The sequence below is a fragment of the Eptesicus fuscus genome, chromosome 11, assembly GCF_027574615.1.
Source record: "Eptesicus fuscus isolate TK198812 chromosome 11, DD_ASM_mEF_20220401, whole genome shotgun sequence".
Lineage (NCBI taxonomy): Eukaryota > Metazoa > Chordata > Mammalia > Chiroptera > Vespertilionidae > Eptesicus > Eptesicus fuscus.
The window spans coordinates 92,168,833-92,185,008 of NC_072483.1; the positions used below are offsets into that span (position 1 = coordinate 92,168,833).

The 16,176-nt window shown below is 51.6% G+C and overlaps 1 protein-coding gene across 1 annotated transcript in view; it reads left to right on the forward strand.

Annotated features, from left to right (window-relative positions):
- The window catches only part of COL5A2 (collagen type V alpha 2 chain), a 141,803-nt gene that overhangs the window by 108,555 nt on the left and 17,072 nt on the right, over positions 1-16,176 (forward strand). Inside the window, exons 24-42 of the mRNA XM_054723343.1 lie at positions 685-738; positions 1,296-1,394; positions 4,051-4,104; positions 4,812-4,910; positions 5,014-5,067; positions 5,156-5,209; positions 6,133-6,186; positions 7,210-7,263; positions 9,016-9,060; positions 9,382-9,480; positions 10,275-10,382; positions 10,658-10,711; positions 12,028-12,081; positions 12,585-12,638; positions 13,532-13,585; positions 13,998-14,105; positions 14,207-14,260; positions 14,832-14,885; positions 15,520-15,681. Coding sequence (XP_054579318.1) covers positions 685-738; positions 1,296-1,394; positions 4,051-4,104; positions 4,812-4,910; positions 5,014-5,067; positions 5,156-5,209; positions 6,133-6,186; positions 7,210-7,263; positions 9,016-9,060; positions 9,382-9,480; positions 10,275-10,382; positions 10,658-10,711; positions 12,028-12,081; positions 12,585-12,638; positions 13,532-13,585; positions 13,998-14,105; positions 14,207-14,260; positions 14,832-14,885; positions 15,520-15,681 — 1,368 coding nt within the window. The remainder of the gene's footprint in view (positions 1-684; positions 739-1,295; positions 1,395-4,050; positions 4,105-4,811; positions 4,911-5,013; positions 5,068-5,155; positions 5,210-6,132; positions 6,187-7,209; positions 7,264-9,015; positions 9,061-9,381; positions 9,481-10,274; positions 10,383-10,657; positions 10,712-12,027; positions 12,082-12,584; positions 12,639-13,531; positions 13,586-13,997; positions 14,106-14,206; positions 14,261-14,831; positions 14,886-15,519; positions 15,682-16,176) is intronic.

Genomic DNA, 16,176 nt, shown 5'->3' on the forward strand with positions numbered 1-16,176 from the left:
CCACGCACACCTCGGAAGCAACAGGGCGATGTGGTAGGAGGAGCTCTGAGTGTGACTGGGGTGACGTTGGATGAGGAGGAGAGGAGACAGGATCCTGTGGGAAGATGGCATGTTAGCAGAGACATGGTGGATGAGAATGTGCTGGCGGGAGGGCGTGGGAGGAAACAGCGAAAGCCGAGCCGAGGCTGCCTGCCAGTCGGAGGACGAGCCAGGCCTGGGGGCCAGGCCGCACTCACACTGCGGAGCCTCAGGGCCAGGCCGCACTCACACTGCGGAGCCTCAGGGACAGGCCGCACTCACACTGCGGAGCCTCAGGGACAGGCCTGGGGGCCAGGCCGCACTCACACTGCGGAGCCTCAGGGCCAGGCCCCGGTGTGTCCGGCAGTGATGCTTGTGTAGACACACCATTGCTTTGCCTCGCCGATCTGCATGTCAGTGTAGGTTTGATTTGACCAGGAGTTGTTAGAATATGTCTTGCTCTGAGTAACTTTCTGGCTCGGTGCTTACATATTCTTTAAATGTAAGATTTCCTTCTGTGTAGTAGGGTTTTCCTTATGCATAGCCACTGCTGTATTGGCCTGGTCACAGGGTCTGAAGCCCGTAGGACTAAAGATGGACGTCAGCCCCTCGCTCTGTTACAAAGCCGCCCTCAGCTACTGAGAGTGGAATCTTGCTCATTTGCAGGGAGCTCCTGGCAACCGCGGTTTTCCGGGCTCGGATGGCTTACCGGGACCCAAGGTGAGGCCACCTCTCAGCGTTGCCATGGTGCCCAGAAGGTGCCATGGCCCGGGGTCCTGATTTAGCCTTGGCCCGGGGTGGGGGTCCAGGTCCAGAAAAGCTTGGGGCGCAGAGGTCGGGCCTAATGCCACCCCGCCCTGTGCGATGTCTGCATGTGGAGGTGTGGGGTGGAGGCTGACGGTGAGGGGGTACGTGGGAGCTTGTTTCCACACTCGTCAGAGAATTGCCGAGAAGAAGAGGCCGTGGCCATTTCCTTGAGCTGGCGTGTATTTCTTCCTTTATCTAGAAATTTAGATTCTTTCGGAATTCTGTTTCCCCCCAATATCTAAGTGATTGGGGCGAGGCTCTCATCGCCCGTTCACAGTAACGATGAAGCAGCGCTCTCTGCCGGGAGTGCCCGTTAGAGCAGATGCGGGGGGCACTGTGCACCCCGAGGCCTCCCGGGGCCTGCACTGCTGTCTGTTAGCTGGGGCTTTGGCCGGTAGCACGGAGCTCCATGTGTGCTCACGTGTGTCCCCTGCGCTCTCTCCTGACACGTCTGCTTTGCTTTGGAACAGGGGGCGCAAGGAGAGCGGGGTCCTGTGGGCTCCTCAGGCCCTAAAGGCGGGCAGGGGGACCCAGGACGCCCAGGTGAACCGGGGCTGCCAGGCGCTCGGGTAAGAACATGGCCGTCTTGTGGTCCATCAGCCGAGAGACGTGCTCCTGGGAATTCACTGAAGGGTGTTCCCTCCCTCCCTCCCTCCCTCCCTCCCTCCCTCCCTCCCTCCCTCCCTCCGTCCCTCCTTCCTTCCTTCCTTCCTTCCTTCCTTCCTTCCTTCCTTCCTTCCTTCCTCCCTCCCTCCCTCCCTCTCTCCCTCCCTCCCTCCCTCCCTCCCTCCCTCCCTTCCTCCTTCCCCCCTTCCTTCCCTCCCTCCCTCCCTCCCTCCCTTCCTTCCTTCCTTCCTTCCTTCCTTCCTTCCTTCCTTCCTTCCTTCCCTCCTTCCTTCCTCACTTTCACAATTTGGGACATTTCTTTGTTTTTTGGTTTTGACCCGATTCATTATTTTGTAAATACTCGTTTGTTATTTTTGTCACGTATAGAAAACACACTGAGTTCTAGTCTTCCTTTTTCAAAGGGTCTGTATTAACAATTTTACCTCTTTACATGAAAAACAGGTGTTTGTAAATTTTCATATATATTTTGATATTTTGCTTAATAACTTATTTGACTCGATGGAGAGAACTTATGGTAAGTGTCATGTAAGGTACATTTTCCATCGCTTGAACACTTATTTCAACTTCGGAATTCCCTCGTGTTCAGTGGCCAGCAGCGCCCCTTCGGGAGAAAGGAGTGACACAAAAAGTTGGATGAGTCGATACACTGGGCTCGACACGAGTTCTTTCTCCTGAACCAGCACTGAGGCCGCGTAAAGCCCACGCTGGCCTTCCTCCTTCCAATGAAGCACCTTTGCTGGGACATTCTTCCCCCGTGTCTGGTGAAGGGGGAGTGCCGCTGGAGCCGGCCAACAGTGCTTACAGGGAAAACGACTCCTGGTTTTAGACCGCATCTGGACGGGGGCATCTGGACGGGGGCATCTGGACGGGGGGCATCTGGACGGGGGCATCTGGACGGGGGCATCTGGACGGGGGCATGTGGACGGGGGGCATCTGGACGGGGGCATCTGGACGGGGGGCATGTGGACGGGGGCCTCTGGACGGGGGGCATCTGGACGGGGGCATGTGGACGGGGGCATCTGGACGGGGGCATCTGGACGGGGGCATCTGGACGGGGGGCATGTGGACGGGGGCATCTGGACGGGGGCATCTGGACGGTGCATCTGGACGGGGGCATCTGGACGGGGGCCTCTGGACGGGGGCCTCTGGACGGGGGCATCTGGACGGAGGGCATCTGGACGGGGGCCTCTGGACGGGGGCATCTGGACGGGGGCATCTGGACGGGGGCATCTGGACGGGGGGCATCTGGACGGGGGCCTCTGGACGGGGGGCATCTGGACGGGGGGCATCTGGACGGGGGCCTCTGGACGGGGGGCATCTGGACGGGGGGCATCTGGACGGGGGGCATCTGGACGGGGGCCTCTGGACGGGGGGCATCTGGACGGGGGCCTCTGGACGGGGGGCATCTGGACGGGGGGCATCTGGACGGGGGGCATCTGGACGGGGGGCATCTGGACGGGGGCATCTGGACGGGGGCATCTGGACGGGGGGCATCTGGACGGGGGCATGTGGACGGGGGCCTCTGGACGGGGGCATCTGGACGGGGGCATCTGGACGGGGGGCATCTGGACGGGGGCCTCTGGACGGGGGGCCTCTGGACGGGGGGCATCTGGACGGGGGCATCTGGACGGGGGGCATCTGGACGGGGGCCTCTGGACGGGGGGCATCTGGACGGGGGGCATCTGGACGGGGGGCATCTGGACGGGGGGCATCTGGACGGGGGGCATCTGGACGGGGGCCTCTGGACGGGGGGCATCTGGACGGGGGCATCTGGACGGGGGGCATCTGGACGGGGGCCTCTGGACGGGGGCATCTGGACGGGGGCATCTGGACGGGGGCATGTGGACGGGGGGCATGTGGACGGGGGCATGTGGACGGGGGCATCTGGACGGGGGGCATCTGGACGGGGGCCTCTGGACGGGGGGCCTCTGGACGGGGGGCCTCTGGACGGGGGGCCTCTGGACGGGGGGCCTCTGGACGGGGGGCCTCTGGACGGGGGGCATCTGGACGGGGGGCATCTGGACGGGGGCATCTGGACGGGGGGCATCTGGACGGGGGCCTGTGGACGGGGGCATCTGGACGGGGGCATCTGGACGGGGGGCATCTGGACGGGGGCATCTGGACCGGGGGCTCTGAATGGACCATACAAACCTGGTGGGAGCACGGCGTTGGCTCTCCGGATTTGGGGGTGACTTGTACCTGGGCACTCCCCTCGCTGGGACAGGGTACTGTGTTGGAGGTGCATTACAGACAGCGGTTACGTGAGATTTCCAAGCCTGGGTGGCCCCTGGACCACCAGGTAGACTCATGCCCTGGCATCTGGCCTGGGCATTGCGGGAGGTTGGGGGATGCCCTGGAGGCAGAGCCCCCCTGAGCCGCCCCGCCGGCCTCTGTGCTGGCCGCCCTGCATCCTTCTGAGCATCCTTCTGAGGCCACCAGGTGAGGCCAGGATGGTCCGTGAGCTTGTCTAGGGGCCCCTGAGGCACCGAGAGCGGCCATTGCCAGGTGGAACCTGGTCCTATGAATGCGATGCTGTTTTTACTTCCGGAATCTTCAGCTGCAGGTCGGCGACAAACTGACAGTTACTTTGATTTTCAGGGTCTGACAGGCAATCCTGGGGTGCAGGGTCCTGAAGGGAAACTCGGACCTTTGGTAAGTGTGTTAAGCCAACGCCCACAACCATGGATGTTGTCTGTGCGCGCAGCTTAGCTGAGGGTGAGGTTGTTGACCGTGTCCACGCTGACCATGTTTGTCTGGTTAAAGGGCCCTGCCCCGTGGACGCAAATGGTTAGGATCTGCATGTTTTCAAATTGACCAAAACTGATCACATTCTATTGAAGTGCATGCTTGAGATTAAAATTGCTTCCTGGACACCAGTGAAAAAGTCAAAATGATGTGTTCTTAATATTGATGAGATTTGTCTATTAGCAACATTCTTATTTCTCCACGTTCCTTCCAATTTGATACATGTAAGAGAAGGAGGTATGAATTTTGACGTCTCATATATTCTGGGCCCTTCTTTTACACTGCGAATGAGAAATGGAAGTCCCGAGTTTTCATGGCCACAGAGTGAAAAGAGAAGGGAAAGGATTCCTCTTTTCACCTGAGAATGTGAGGAGACACGAAGACGAGGCTCGTGTATAGAATCAGAATCAAGTCTCTTGTTCTAAAGAGTCAAAAAGACTTGAGCCGCTTCTGCTTCTTTCTGTAGACACGCACTGTTGTAGCTCACTGAGATGAAAGTGGCGGGTAACTCAAACCAGAGTGACTTGTACAGTCAGCACAGGCAGTGGCAGCGGGCTGCTGGGATGTTTAGAAAGAACTTGCACCAAACTCACGTGGCTCCCGTGGCTTTGCAGGGCGCTCCGGGGGAGGATGGCCGCCCCGGGCCTCCCGGCTCCATCGGAATCCGGGGGCAGCCTGGGACCATGGGGCTCCCCGGCCCCAAGGGGAGCAGTGTGAGTACATGTTTAATGTGCCTGTCCCCTCCTGTGGCCTCGCCTGGGACAGGCGCTTTGAACAAATGGGCTGACATGTAAGTTTGTTCTATTCGTTCTTCAGGGTGATCCTGGCAAACCTGGGGAAGCGGGGAATGCTGGTGTCCCTGGACAGAGGGTAACTGTATACACGTTCTGTTAAAGAAAAAAATAAATTACCCCAATTCTCATGGCCCTCGTCTCACACCTTCTCTCCGTGTGCCCAGGGAGCTCCGGGGAAGGACGGTGAAGTCGGCCCTTCTGGGCCTGTGGGCCCCCCGGTACGTGATCTTTTAGCAAAAATATATTCATATTACATTTTTCATGGTGTTTGTCCACGACTTTACTTACGATAACTTTTGGGGGAAATAAATAAGAAGCGCAGATTGAAGGATTTCAGTTATTTCTCTCCTTTTGATTCCTGTGCTGGAATCCTCTGCCTTTTAAAATGGGATGACTGGTTTCTCCATTTTAAATCTCTGTAACATGCTGACGGCAAAAGCTACCTCGTCATCGTTATGTATCACTGTTGGAAAATAAGTCAACTAAGGAAAATAGAGCTTAACATTTAATACTGAATTTTATTTAAAATATTAAAATACCGAATATTATCTATCTTATTCTAATAATGTGTCTTATAGACATTTATTTAAGCTGGTTTTTCTTTTGAGGGGCTAAAAAGGAATAATGTTCTTTGAGGTATTATTTTCATCCTACCATTGTAAAATGAAGTGTTTATCAGAAATATTTTGGCATTTTATTTGTTTAAAATACCAAACGAATTAAAATGCTAGCTTTGTTGACTAGTTTTGAAGGTTTGATTAATGGTTTTTATGACATTTAGAAATAAACCACAATGAAAATATCACCATTTTAGATTAGATATATGAAAGTAATGAATTTTCCCATCTCCAATTCATCCAATTTCCCCATAATGTTATGATTGGCTCCAGACATTTTGTTTGGATGAAGAAATAAACACATGTCATCAGTCTCCCTGCTGGCTTTGAAAGATATTTTCTCACTAGTAGGGACTTCAAACCAATAGATGACTTTTAATACTAAGTTAGTATCCGGCCAAAGTGAAAAACATGTGATTGGAAGAAATACAGTAAAATGGAAAGACTTGTAGTGTTCTCACAGACAGGAAGCAGGGTACGGTCCGGCTCTGGATTCTCACCATTTCCTTTCCTCCGTGACGCAGGGCCTCGCCGGGGAGAGAGGCGAGCAGGGCCCCCCTGGCCCGACCGGCTTTCAGGTACGCGCTGGCTCCGTTGTTCAGTCCCTCGCCCGCTGACTGTGCGCTCTTTTAAAATGTGAAAGGATAGGATAAAACGATGCGTAGCTCTACAATTTTCCAAGTCACCCCTCTTTTAGTAAACAGGGTAGACCTTTGAATAAAATCAAACATTTTTTTTTTCAAAGAAAAAGAATAGACTTCCTCTGAAAAACTGATTAAAACCCAAAGCTATTAATGAATTAAAAAGCAAAAAATGTCCTTCATATCTCAGTGACGTTTGTTTAACTGTTTTAAGGCGTATCTGATTTTATTGGCACAGTGTCTAAACGATTTTGTTGAACAAATTTTCATAATTTATCTAAATATATTGGTGTGGTAGATTATTCAGCAGCATGGAGAAGCATAATTTGGGGAAAAGAAACTTTCAGTAGTATTCTAGTAACCTAATAGATTGTTTCCAGAGCCTTTAAAAACCTACAAATCCAAAGAGCCTCCTGTTATATTGTTCTTTTGTTGGCTTAGTGATATGCTAATGAAGGCCTAAACCAGTGGTCGGCAAACTCATTAGTCAACAGCCAAATATCAACAGAACAACGATTGAAATTTCTTTGGAGAGCCACGTTTTTTAAACTTAAACTTCTTCTAACACCACTTCTTCGAAATAGACTCGCCCAGGCTGTGGTATTTTGTGGAAGAGCCACACTCAAGGGGCCAAAGAGCCGCATGTGGCTCGAGAGCCGCAGTTTGCCGACCCCAATGGGCCTAAACTGTCAACTAGCTTCTGTGGTTATGTTAGGACAGTGGTCGGCAAACTCATTAGTCAACAGAGCGGCAAACCATGGCTCGCGAGCCGCAGTTTGCCGACCGCTGTGTTAGGAGCTGGAAGTCCCTCAGTCTGTGTTTGCTCAGCTTGTGTTTGAACAGTATCTTCTGCTTGAAGATAGAGTCCCGGAGGCCTTATGAGTTGTGGAAGGTCCACTGCGAACACTGGTGGCCTGGTCAGCTTCACTGAGTCACACCTTCCTTTTGCTTTGGTTTCAGGGGCTCCCAGGCCCCCCAGGGCCTCCTGGGGAAGGTGGAAAGCCAGGTGACCAGGTGAGTGTTTAAAGAAGAACAGCAATACCAAAAACCACTGCTTCTCAATGTCTCTCATTGTGTGTGAGGCTCCACTCTGGTTTGATTTACATATATTATCTTTTTGTGTTATCTTTTTATTGATCTCTGAGAGGAAGGGAGAGGGAGAGAGATAGAAACATCAGTGATAAGAGGGCATCATGGATCGGCTGCCTCCTGCACGCCCCACACTGGGGATCGAGGCTGCAACCCAGGCCTGTGCCCTGAGGGGGAATCAAACCCTGACCTCCTGGTTCAAAACAACCCCCCGCTACTATTATCACCCCGTGTTACGGAGAGGACAGAGAGGCACCCAGATGTTAGGTCGCACAGCTGATGGGCGTTGAGCCCAGGTCAGATGCTTCCCACGACTGTTCTTAATCCCCGAGTGTATCTTAGTCATGTGATCGAGTTTTACTGGAGGCTTTACCAACTGTTATGAACAGATAATACTTTATTTCTGTCATTTTATGAGCACATGGATTTATTTAACTTGTTTTTCTCTGAGTAATTCATTCATTCCACCATTCATCCAATGTTTGCCGAGTGCTGCGTGCTGAGCTGTGCTAAGCCTTGCTTGGCCTTCAGCCATTGAACACGGTGGTCCTGGCCTTGCCCTTAAGCTTTGTGACGGTCGGGGACGGTCGGGGACGGTCGGGGACGGTCGGGGACGGTGGGGGACAGAAGGATAGGGAGGCCGTTACAGTGACTCTAACTGCTGTGGGGGGAGCACTGTGTCTATGGAGACCCAGACGGTGCTGTTGATTCAGACGGGAGGTTCAGGAAAAGTTTCCTGGACGAAGTCATAACTTTCATGAGATCTGAAGGATGAAGGAGGGTAAGCGGAGGAGGAAAGGTGAGGAAGCGCTAGGACGTGGAACAGGAAGGACATTTCGCAGGTCGAGTGAAGGCCGTGAGCACAGTTCTGAGAGTCAGGAGTGCCGAGTGCAACTCGGAGTGGAGGGAGGCTGGAGGCGTGGATTGGGGCCAGATCATGGAGGGTCTTAATCTGAGTCCTGTGTGTTCTTCCTCTTAGAATGACGGGCAGCTGAGGAAGGGTTTTTAAGCAGGGGCACTACTGTTCGATGTGGGTTTTGGGAAGATCACACCTCAATGAAGACAGTCATTTCAAGGGATAAGGCCAGAGGCCTACTTTATACCTACAGTGATTATCTTTATCAAAGAAAGAAGACTGAATTGAAAACTTTTCTTTAGTTAAAAACAAATTTTAATGGAGTCATGGCTGCCCTAGTCTGATACCACAATTCCTAGTAGAGTGTGTTACCCACATAATATGTTCAAGAACTTTTCACTGAGTTGAGTGGAATTGGCTTTATTCAAAAGACCGGTACTCTCCTGCTTTTATTTCACTTCCCTCTCTTAAAACTTTTTCACATTGCATTAGGAAATAAAAGGCTTTTAGTATATATATATATATTATTTTATCTCTAAAAAAATGAATGCACTTTGGAAGATAACATTTTGTATGTTCTCATTGCCAAAAATCAAATATTCAGTTTCAATATAAATTTTTCTGGAAAAAGATTTCCATCCAATTTATGTGATACCCACTCTATTTATAAAAGTGGACACATCATTCTTCCATATTTTGGGCTCAGGCAGACTTCTAACAGTGCGTTAAAAAATTAGGTGTATGATCTGGAAATATTCCTAATAAATAAATAAAATTTAGCTCCAAGATTTTCTTCCAACGTTTTAAAATGTGTCTTATAGGGAGTTCCTGGCGATCCGGGGGCCGTGGGCCCACTGGGACCTCGAGTAAGTATTCTCTCCTTTAAACTAACTGCTGCCGCTGGCTTCCCTTTAAAAGCACCTCTTGCTGGTATCTTAAAGGGCTTTCCTGTAGCATTAAAACTCTCCCACGTGTTGCACATCAACCCCATGAGCAACGTTCTGTGCTGCGAAACCACTCCCATCCTGCCTTCGCGTTTGTCTCTTGTCACTAAATTGGGAAACTGGGCCTCAGTCGTTGTTCGTCTCTAAGCTTTTCTCCAGGAGGAGCCTTTCTCATGTTTTCCGGAATGTTCCTAACCCATCTTTAGATCAACTGAGGTTGTTTGAATCCCACTGTTGTGCTAGGGAGAGCGCGGAAACCCGGGGGAGCGAGGAGAGCCCGGAATAACGGGGCTGCCTGGCGAGAAGGGCATGGCTGGCGGGCACGGTCCCGATGGCCCCAAAGTGAGTATGGACCTGGAATGCGCTCCTCGTGTTTTTCAGGTCATTTGATTGTTTCGTTTTCTCCTCCAACAAATACTTAGCGAGCACCTCCGGGCTGCCCTTGGCACTACGCTCAGCTGAAAAGGAGTCTCAGGGTTGTGATGGGGTTTATGCTCCACTTTGCTTGTCTTGCGTTCCACGATTCTGCTTACAGAATATATGGAAGAGTGTTGTTTTTGCAAAATCTAAAATACAACACAGCAGAAGGCAAAAATAGGCACCATTTCTTTTTGGGCGCCATTTTAACACTGATAGAAGACCATGTAACCCATTTCAGTGTACACAGCTGAAGTGGAATTTTTCATGATTACGCAAATCTTTAAGATCCAAAGTGATTGCGTAAGATTTGCTCCAATGTAATCACTGAATGAGCCTCAAAGCCAGCTTATTATCATGGGTTTATTACAGAGAGAATGGCACTCTCTGAATGTAATATCTCCTTTCTTTATTAGAATCTCATCATGATGTTACCAAAACAAGAAAAAAAAAAAGGAAGCTCTATATCATTTTTATTTGAATCAGTACTCAATGTCCCCAAAGAGAAAAGTTGAAAACATAAACTGACTATCAAAATGGCAGGTCTGATGGTTGTTTTTATAATGAACTCAGAGGCCATTTTTCCAAATGAAACCTATAAGCACTTGGTCACACCATGTGAAATCTCCGAGAATCTACTATTTTGACAGCAGCACGGTGATTCCATGTGGTTCCATTTGGATGTTGAGGTGATCTCCCTTCCTGCTGGTTCGTTTCAGGGCAGTCCGGGGCCAGCTGGAACCCCCGGCGACACAGGCCCCCCAGGCCTTCAGGGCATGCCCGGGGAGCGAGGGATCGCAGGGACGCCGGGCCCCAAGGGCGACAGGGTGAGTCTTCTTTCTTTCTTCGTTCACCCAGTTAGATTTTCTACTGATAATGATTTCCTGGGCGGACTTTGACTTCCACCGTCCTGGGTCACAAGTCGCTCACTCATTCATTTTTTAATATATATTTATTGAGCGGATGTACAGGGCCAGGCATTGTTCTAAGCTCAAGGAGATGCAGCTCCAGGCATAAGAGACAGCTCCCTGCTCATGAGACCTCCATGCAAGTGTGGGAGAGAGACCACCAGACGAACGCAGGCTGTTCTGTGTCCCCCCAGGGCGGCATCGGAGAGAAGGGTGCTGAAGGCACAGCTGGGAACGACGGAGCAAGAGTAAGTGAATCATTCGTGCCCCCCTCCCCCAGCCCTGGAGTCAGCATTATCATCATCATGTGAATTGGCCTGGACTTTCCAAAATAAAGTTGGTGGGGCTCCCACGTGGTCGGGCTTGGAGAAGGAGGAGAGCCGAGGTTGGGTGTTGACCAACCGTGGACACGCGTTTTGCTTACCCTGAGGTAGGGCGGCCAGGAAGGGAAGTCACTGTTGAGAGACGTGAGAGGTCGCTGCTGTGAGCGGGGGGGCCTCGCTCATCTTTCTACGTCACAGGCATGTTAGTCTGGAAAGGAGCTGATCGAATGGGCCGGTCTGACCTTCTTCCAGGCAAGGCAGGTAGCGCTTTGTAGAGCAAAGCTGTGATGAGTGTTTCTCAGTCTGTTGGAGGTCAGGGCTGAGAAAACAGCAGGCGAGGAACCAGCATTAGTAAAGGGGGAAATGAAGACATTTTCTCTCTATGAGAAAGTGTGTACATTTGTTTTCTTATTTCATCAGCTCCTTTAAGGAAGCATATTATTGGAAGAATGCTGTTCCACTCTAGATCCAGAGAATTTGATAGAGTTTTCTCGTGTTCTTGTTAATAATATAAAATGGAAAAATCATTTTTATCCCTTAAGCTTCTTCAGCAGTCCACACGGGAATTCAATTGCAAGCGCATATCTGGCTGCGCAGGACGAGGCGGTACACGTGTATCAGAGGGAAAACGTGGTTTAGGAAGAGCTGCAACCGAGCGGAGGGGGGGAGTCTGTGGCCACGTGTCCAGGAGACCCAGTTTGTGTCCCGTGGCAGCTCCCCTGGGCTCTGAGCGAGAGAACCCCATCTTCTCAGTGTAGCTGGGCTGTGACGCTCCTTTCATCCAGGAGGAGCTGGGAAGCCAAATGCATTAGCACACTTCACTTTTTTGAAGTGAAAGAGTGACATGTTGCTAGTGTATTAGAATGTAAGAATCTGGCATTTTGTACAAAGAGGACACGTCTGTTCGGTCTAGCCTCGAATTTCAAATAGGTATTGGCAGCATGAATAGGCCGAGGAGCAGGGAGGGCTGGTAGAGGACAGCACGGAGCCGGCCTGCTGTCTGAAGGCAGGCCACATCTGGGCGAGCTGATTAGATGGAAGAGATGAACACATTCTGTGGAGAAAACCCAGTGGAGATGGTTCTAGACTAGAGAGGAAAGGGGTGAGAATGTGTAGGTGACATTGTTTGCGTAGGTCATGCTTAGCGAACGCAGCGCATTGCACCAGCACAGCCCCGTCTGTGTGTTTAACCTGGAGACTGTGCGTGCTTCCCTCAGCGCCTGTTCCTCTGTTCACGACAGGGTCTGCCAGGCCCCTTGGGCCCCCCGGGTCCTGCAGGTCCCACCGGAGAAAAGGTAATGAGTCCTTCTGTGGAGTCAGAACCCTGAGGCCTGGATGCGGGCTCTTTCTCACAGTGTTTGCCCTTTCATAAGGCATGGCCGTTGGCTAGTTCACATCCATGTTCTCCCCGTTACCTGCCCTCCCGTTACCTGCCCTCCCCGTTACCTGCCCTCCCGTTACCTGCCCTCCCTCCCCGTTACCTGCCCTCCCCGTTCCCTGCCCTCCCGTTACCTGCCCTCCCGTTACCTGCCCTCCCTCCCCGTTACCTGCCCTCCCCGTTCCCTGCCCTCCCGTTACCTGCCCTCCCTCCCCGTTCCCTGCCCTCCCCGTTCCCTGCCCTCCCCGTTACCTGCCCTCCCCGTTCCCTGCCCTCCCCGTTCCCTGCCCTCCCGTTACCTGCCCTCCCCATTACCTGCCCTCCCCGTTCCCTGCCCTCCCTGTTACCTGCCCACCATCCCACAGTGGTACTGTGTCTGCTACTGTGTCGGACGATAACAATCTACCATCTGCTCCACAGGGTGAACCTGGCCCTCGAGGTTTGGTCGGCCCGCCTGGCTCCCGTGGCAATCCGGTAAGTGACCGTGTGTTGTGGTCTTAGCGTCGCATGAGCAGTGGGACAGCTCCTCACTTTGTCTCGGTGGCTGTAGAAAGCCGTGCCTGATACATGAGGCTATTTATGACTTTCTGGTTTTCAGCTTTTACTTCCCTCGTTAAACTTAAAAAATTATCCCTCTACTAATGTGATACATTCGAGTGAGTGTAGGTAAGCAGCTCACTAACTAAGTAATTAAGAGGCTTCTTGGAAACTTCAGACCTGGGAAATTTTGTTCTATGGAGTGTGTGTGTGTGTGTGTGTGTGTGTGTGTGTGTGAATCACATTTAAGAGTCTTTCTCAAGCAATATGTCTGATTTTTCTATATATTATTTCAAGATACTCCAAATTTATATAATTGTATTTTTAAGAAACTTTCATTAAATTTATTGGGGTGACGTTGGCTAATAGGGTCATATAGGTTTTTCAAGTGTCAATTTCTATGATACAAGATCTGCACATTGCACTGTATGCCCACCACCCACAGTCAGACCATCTTCCATCACCTTATAACAGGCCCCTTCAAGCCCCACCCCCTCAGCCCCCCTCTCTGGCGACCACCACCCTCCCTGCTGCCTGTGCCCATGAGTTTTAGTTTGATTCCCGCATGTGAGTGACATCATGTGGCTTTAGCTTTTTCTGACTTCTTTCACTTGGCATAATATTTCAAGGTCCATCCATGTGGTTGCGAATGGTGGTATTTCATCCTTTCCTGTGGCTGAGCAGTGCTCCAGTGTGTGTGTGCACCACGTCTCCTTCCCCCAGGCTTCTATCACAGGGCGCTCGGGTTGTCTCCATGTCTTGGCCACGCGAATAATGCTGCAGCATTCCTGCACATACGAAGGTGTGAAAGCTCTTATCTTGTCTTCCAGGGCTCCCGTGGTGAAAACGGCCCAATTGGTGCTGTCGGTTTTGCTGGCCCCCAGGTATGATTTTCACGTGTCTCTCATGTTCAATGAACACTCCCCTGTTAGAGCATGCGCTAATTAATTATCATTGCCATATGTTCCGAAGGTAAAAGATTCTGGAAAGTTTGCAGTTTTCTAGGTAGTCTCATTTTCAGAATAGTTCACAGACTAGCACAAAAATGGATGAGTTCACACAATTCCAAATTCTATGCTTATTTGTTATAATAAAACCTGGTGTGATAACTTATTTCTCTCAGACCGTCTTTAAGGATCCCGCCAGGCCATTCTCTCTCTCTGCTGTCATACTGAGTGCAAAGCACCACTTCACAGCAGCTGATGACATTCTGTGTTAATCACGTTAGTAAGAATCGCTGTAGAGGAACTTGTCTGCACGTGTTCTAATCATTGCTTATTTATGCCGTTGACACAGGGTCCCGATGGGCAGCCAGGCGTGAAGGGGGAGCCCGGAGAGCCAGGACAGAAGGGAGACGCCGGCTCTCCGGGGCCACAGGGGCTGGCAGGATCCCCAGGCCCCCACGTAAGCGCGATGAAGACCTGCGGAGGGGCCCGGTGCCCCCAGCTCGGCCTGGTGCGCAGCCGGTTTGCCTTACGCCGTGGTCTCTCTGTTCCCCCATCTAGGGCCCGAACGGTGTCCCCGGACTCAAAGGCGGGCGAGGAACGCAGGGCCCACCGGTAAGTTGGTTTGGGGGGAAGCTCTGGGCTGACCCGGTCGGCTGAGGCATCAGGGCCTCCTGGATGTTTGAAAGTTGACCTGAAGCGGCAACATCGATACTGCGTGTGTAACGAGTCTGGAGCGGAAGGCGTTGCGTGGAGAGGGGGGTCTGTTAAAACCGGCTCCGCGGTCTTGGGGACCCGCCGCCTCCCTCGCTGTATGAGCAGCATCTGAGCTGCAGACGGTGGGGAAAGTGCTGGAGCACTGTCCATTCCTGCTCTGTGAGACAACAGTGTGGTTTCAGCCCTGGCCTCATACATACCTGCATATGGTCAAGGTGAATGGAGGGTGGTTTCAGCCCTGGCCTGGAACATACCTCATATGGTCAAGATGAATGGAGGGCGGAGAGGGAAAAGTCATCCTTCCTCCCAGCTAACCCAGCTCCACTCTCAAAACAAAGGGTGCAAGCGTGGCTAGACTTGGCCGCAGCACGAAGGGACCCCAAAGGCCTAGCATCCCTGTGAGAAAACAGCCCCCGGAAAGCATACCCACTCGCTGTTCTGTTAAGGTGCTTCTGTGCTGTGTTTCCAGGGCGCGACCGGATTCCCTGGTTCTGCCGGCCGAGTTGGACCCCCAGGCCCTGTCGTAAGTCAGTCACACTATTGAAGGTGGACTAACTACACACCCACACATGCAAATGCACACCAACACACGTATCTGTACATGTTACAGAGATACACATAGACTTAATTCTCATTACTTATTTTTTAATCCAGAATGATTTGTTTCCCATATTAACAACCCTTAACTGATAATTCCTACCGGTGTGTGGTCAAAGCAAACTTTGATCCACTGACTCTTGGGGGAGCTTATCGGCAAGTCCTTTGCGCCCCAATCTTGGACTACTGTCCCCCGTGATCACTGAATCCCAACAGTCCTTGTGCTCACCCTCCCCTGCAGCTGGGAAGCATTCCTGGGACTTTGTCTACTAACTGTTATTCTTCCTTTATAAGATGAGGTCAGGCAGAGTAAGGTGTTATGTATTTATTGTTGGGTCAGAGCCGTAAGCAGTTTGAAATTCAAGTTAATCTCAGCTTTGAACAATGCCTCAGAGGGGGTTGTCTGCAAATGAGGTCGATCTTCTTCTGGGGAATGAATATCTGAGTATCCGACAGGAAAACGGGGGCCGTGAGGCCGGGGAGCGCCCCTGAGGCACAGACCGCTGCCCAGGGCCTCCCGAGGCCCCCCCTGCCCTCCCGCTTTCTCTCTGTCCCCCTAGGGAGCTCCAGGGCCGGCGGGGCCCCTCGGGGAGCCCGGGAAGGAGGGGCCTCCGGGTCTTCGCGGGGACCCCGGCTCTCACGGGCGAGTGGGAGATCGTGGACCAGCCGGCCCCCCCGGGGGCCCAGGAGACAAAGGGGACCCCGGAGAAGACGGGCAGCCTGTGAGTTGGCATCTTTGCTCCAGAGCACCTGTAACTAGATACTGGCCAATGGAAATCGCCATGGTCACTGTCCATGAAGCTGTTGTATATGTGGGCACTGGCTTTGTGCCGATAGGCTTTGCATGCGCAGTTCTCTGCTTTAGAAAAAAGCGCATGTGCAAATAGGAAAATACAGCACTGATGGGTGTGGTGTTCAAAATCCAAACGAGAAAACACTCTTTCTGGTATATATCCGCATTGCATGAAGGGAGTTTTTTATGAAGTACATTACTTCATTTAATATCCAAATGCCTTTAAACATTAATGTGTTCAGATAAATCATATTATTCTCTTTATTTTAAAAATGTGTCCCTTTAAAAGAGGAACAACATTTGCCTGAATAGTGACCTCTTTTATTCCATCAATATTCATATTAATCTTCAAGTTCTCTTTCATTTGATAAGCTATTCTTACTTCTTACGTGATGTTAGAAGGCCTGTGTGGATGGTACATGGG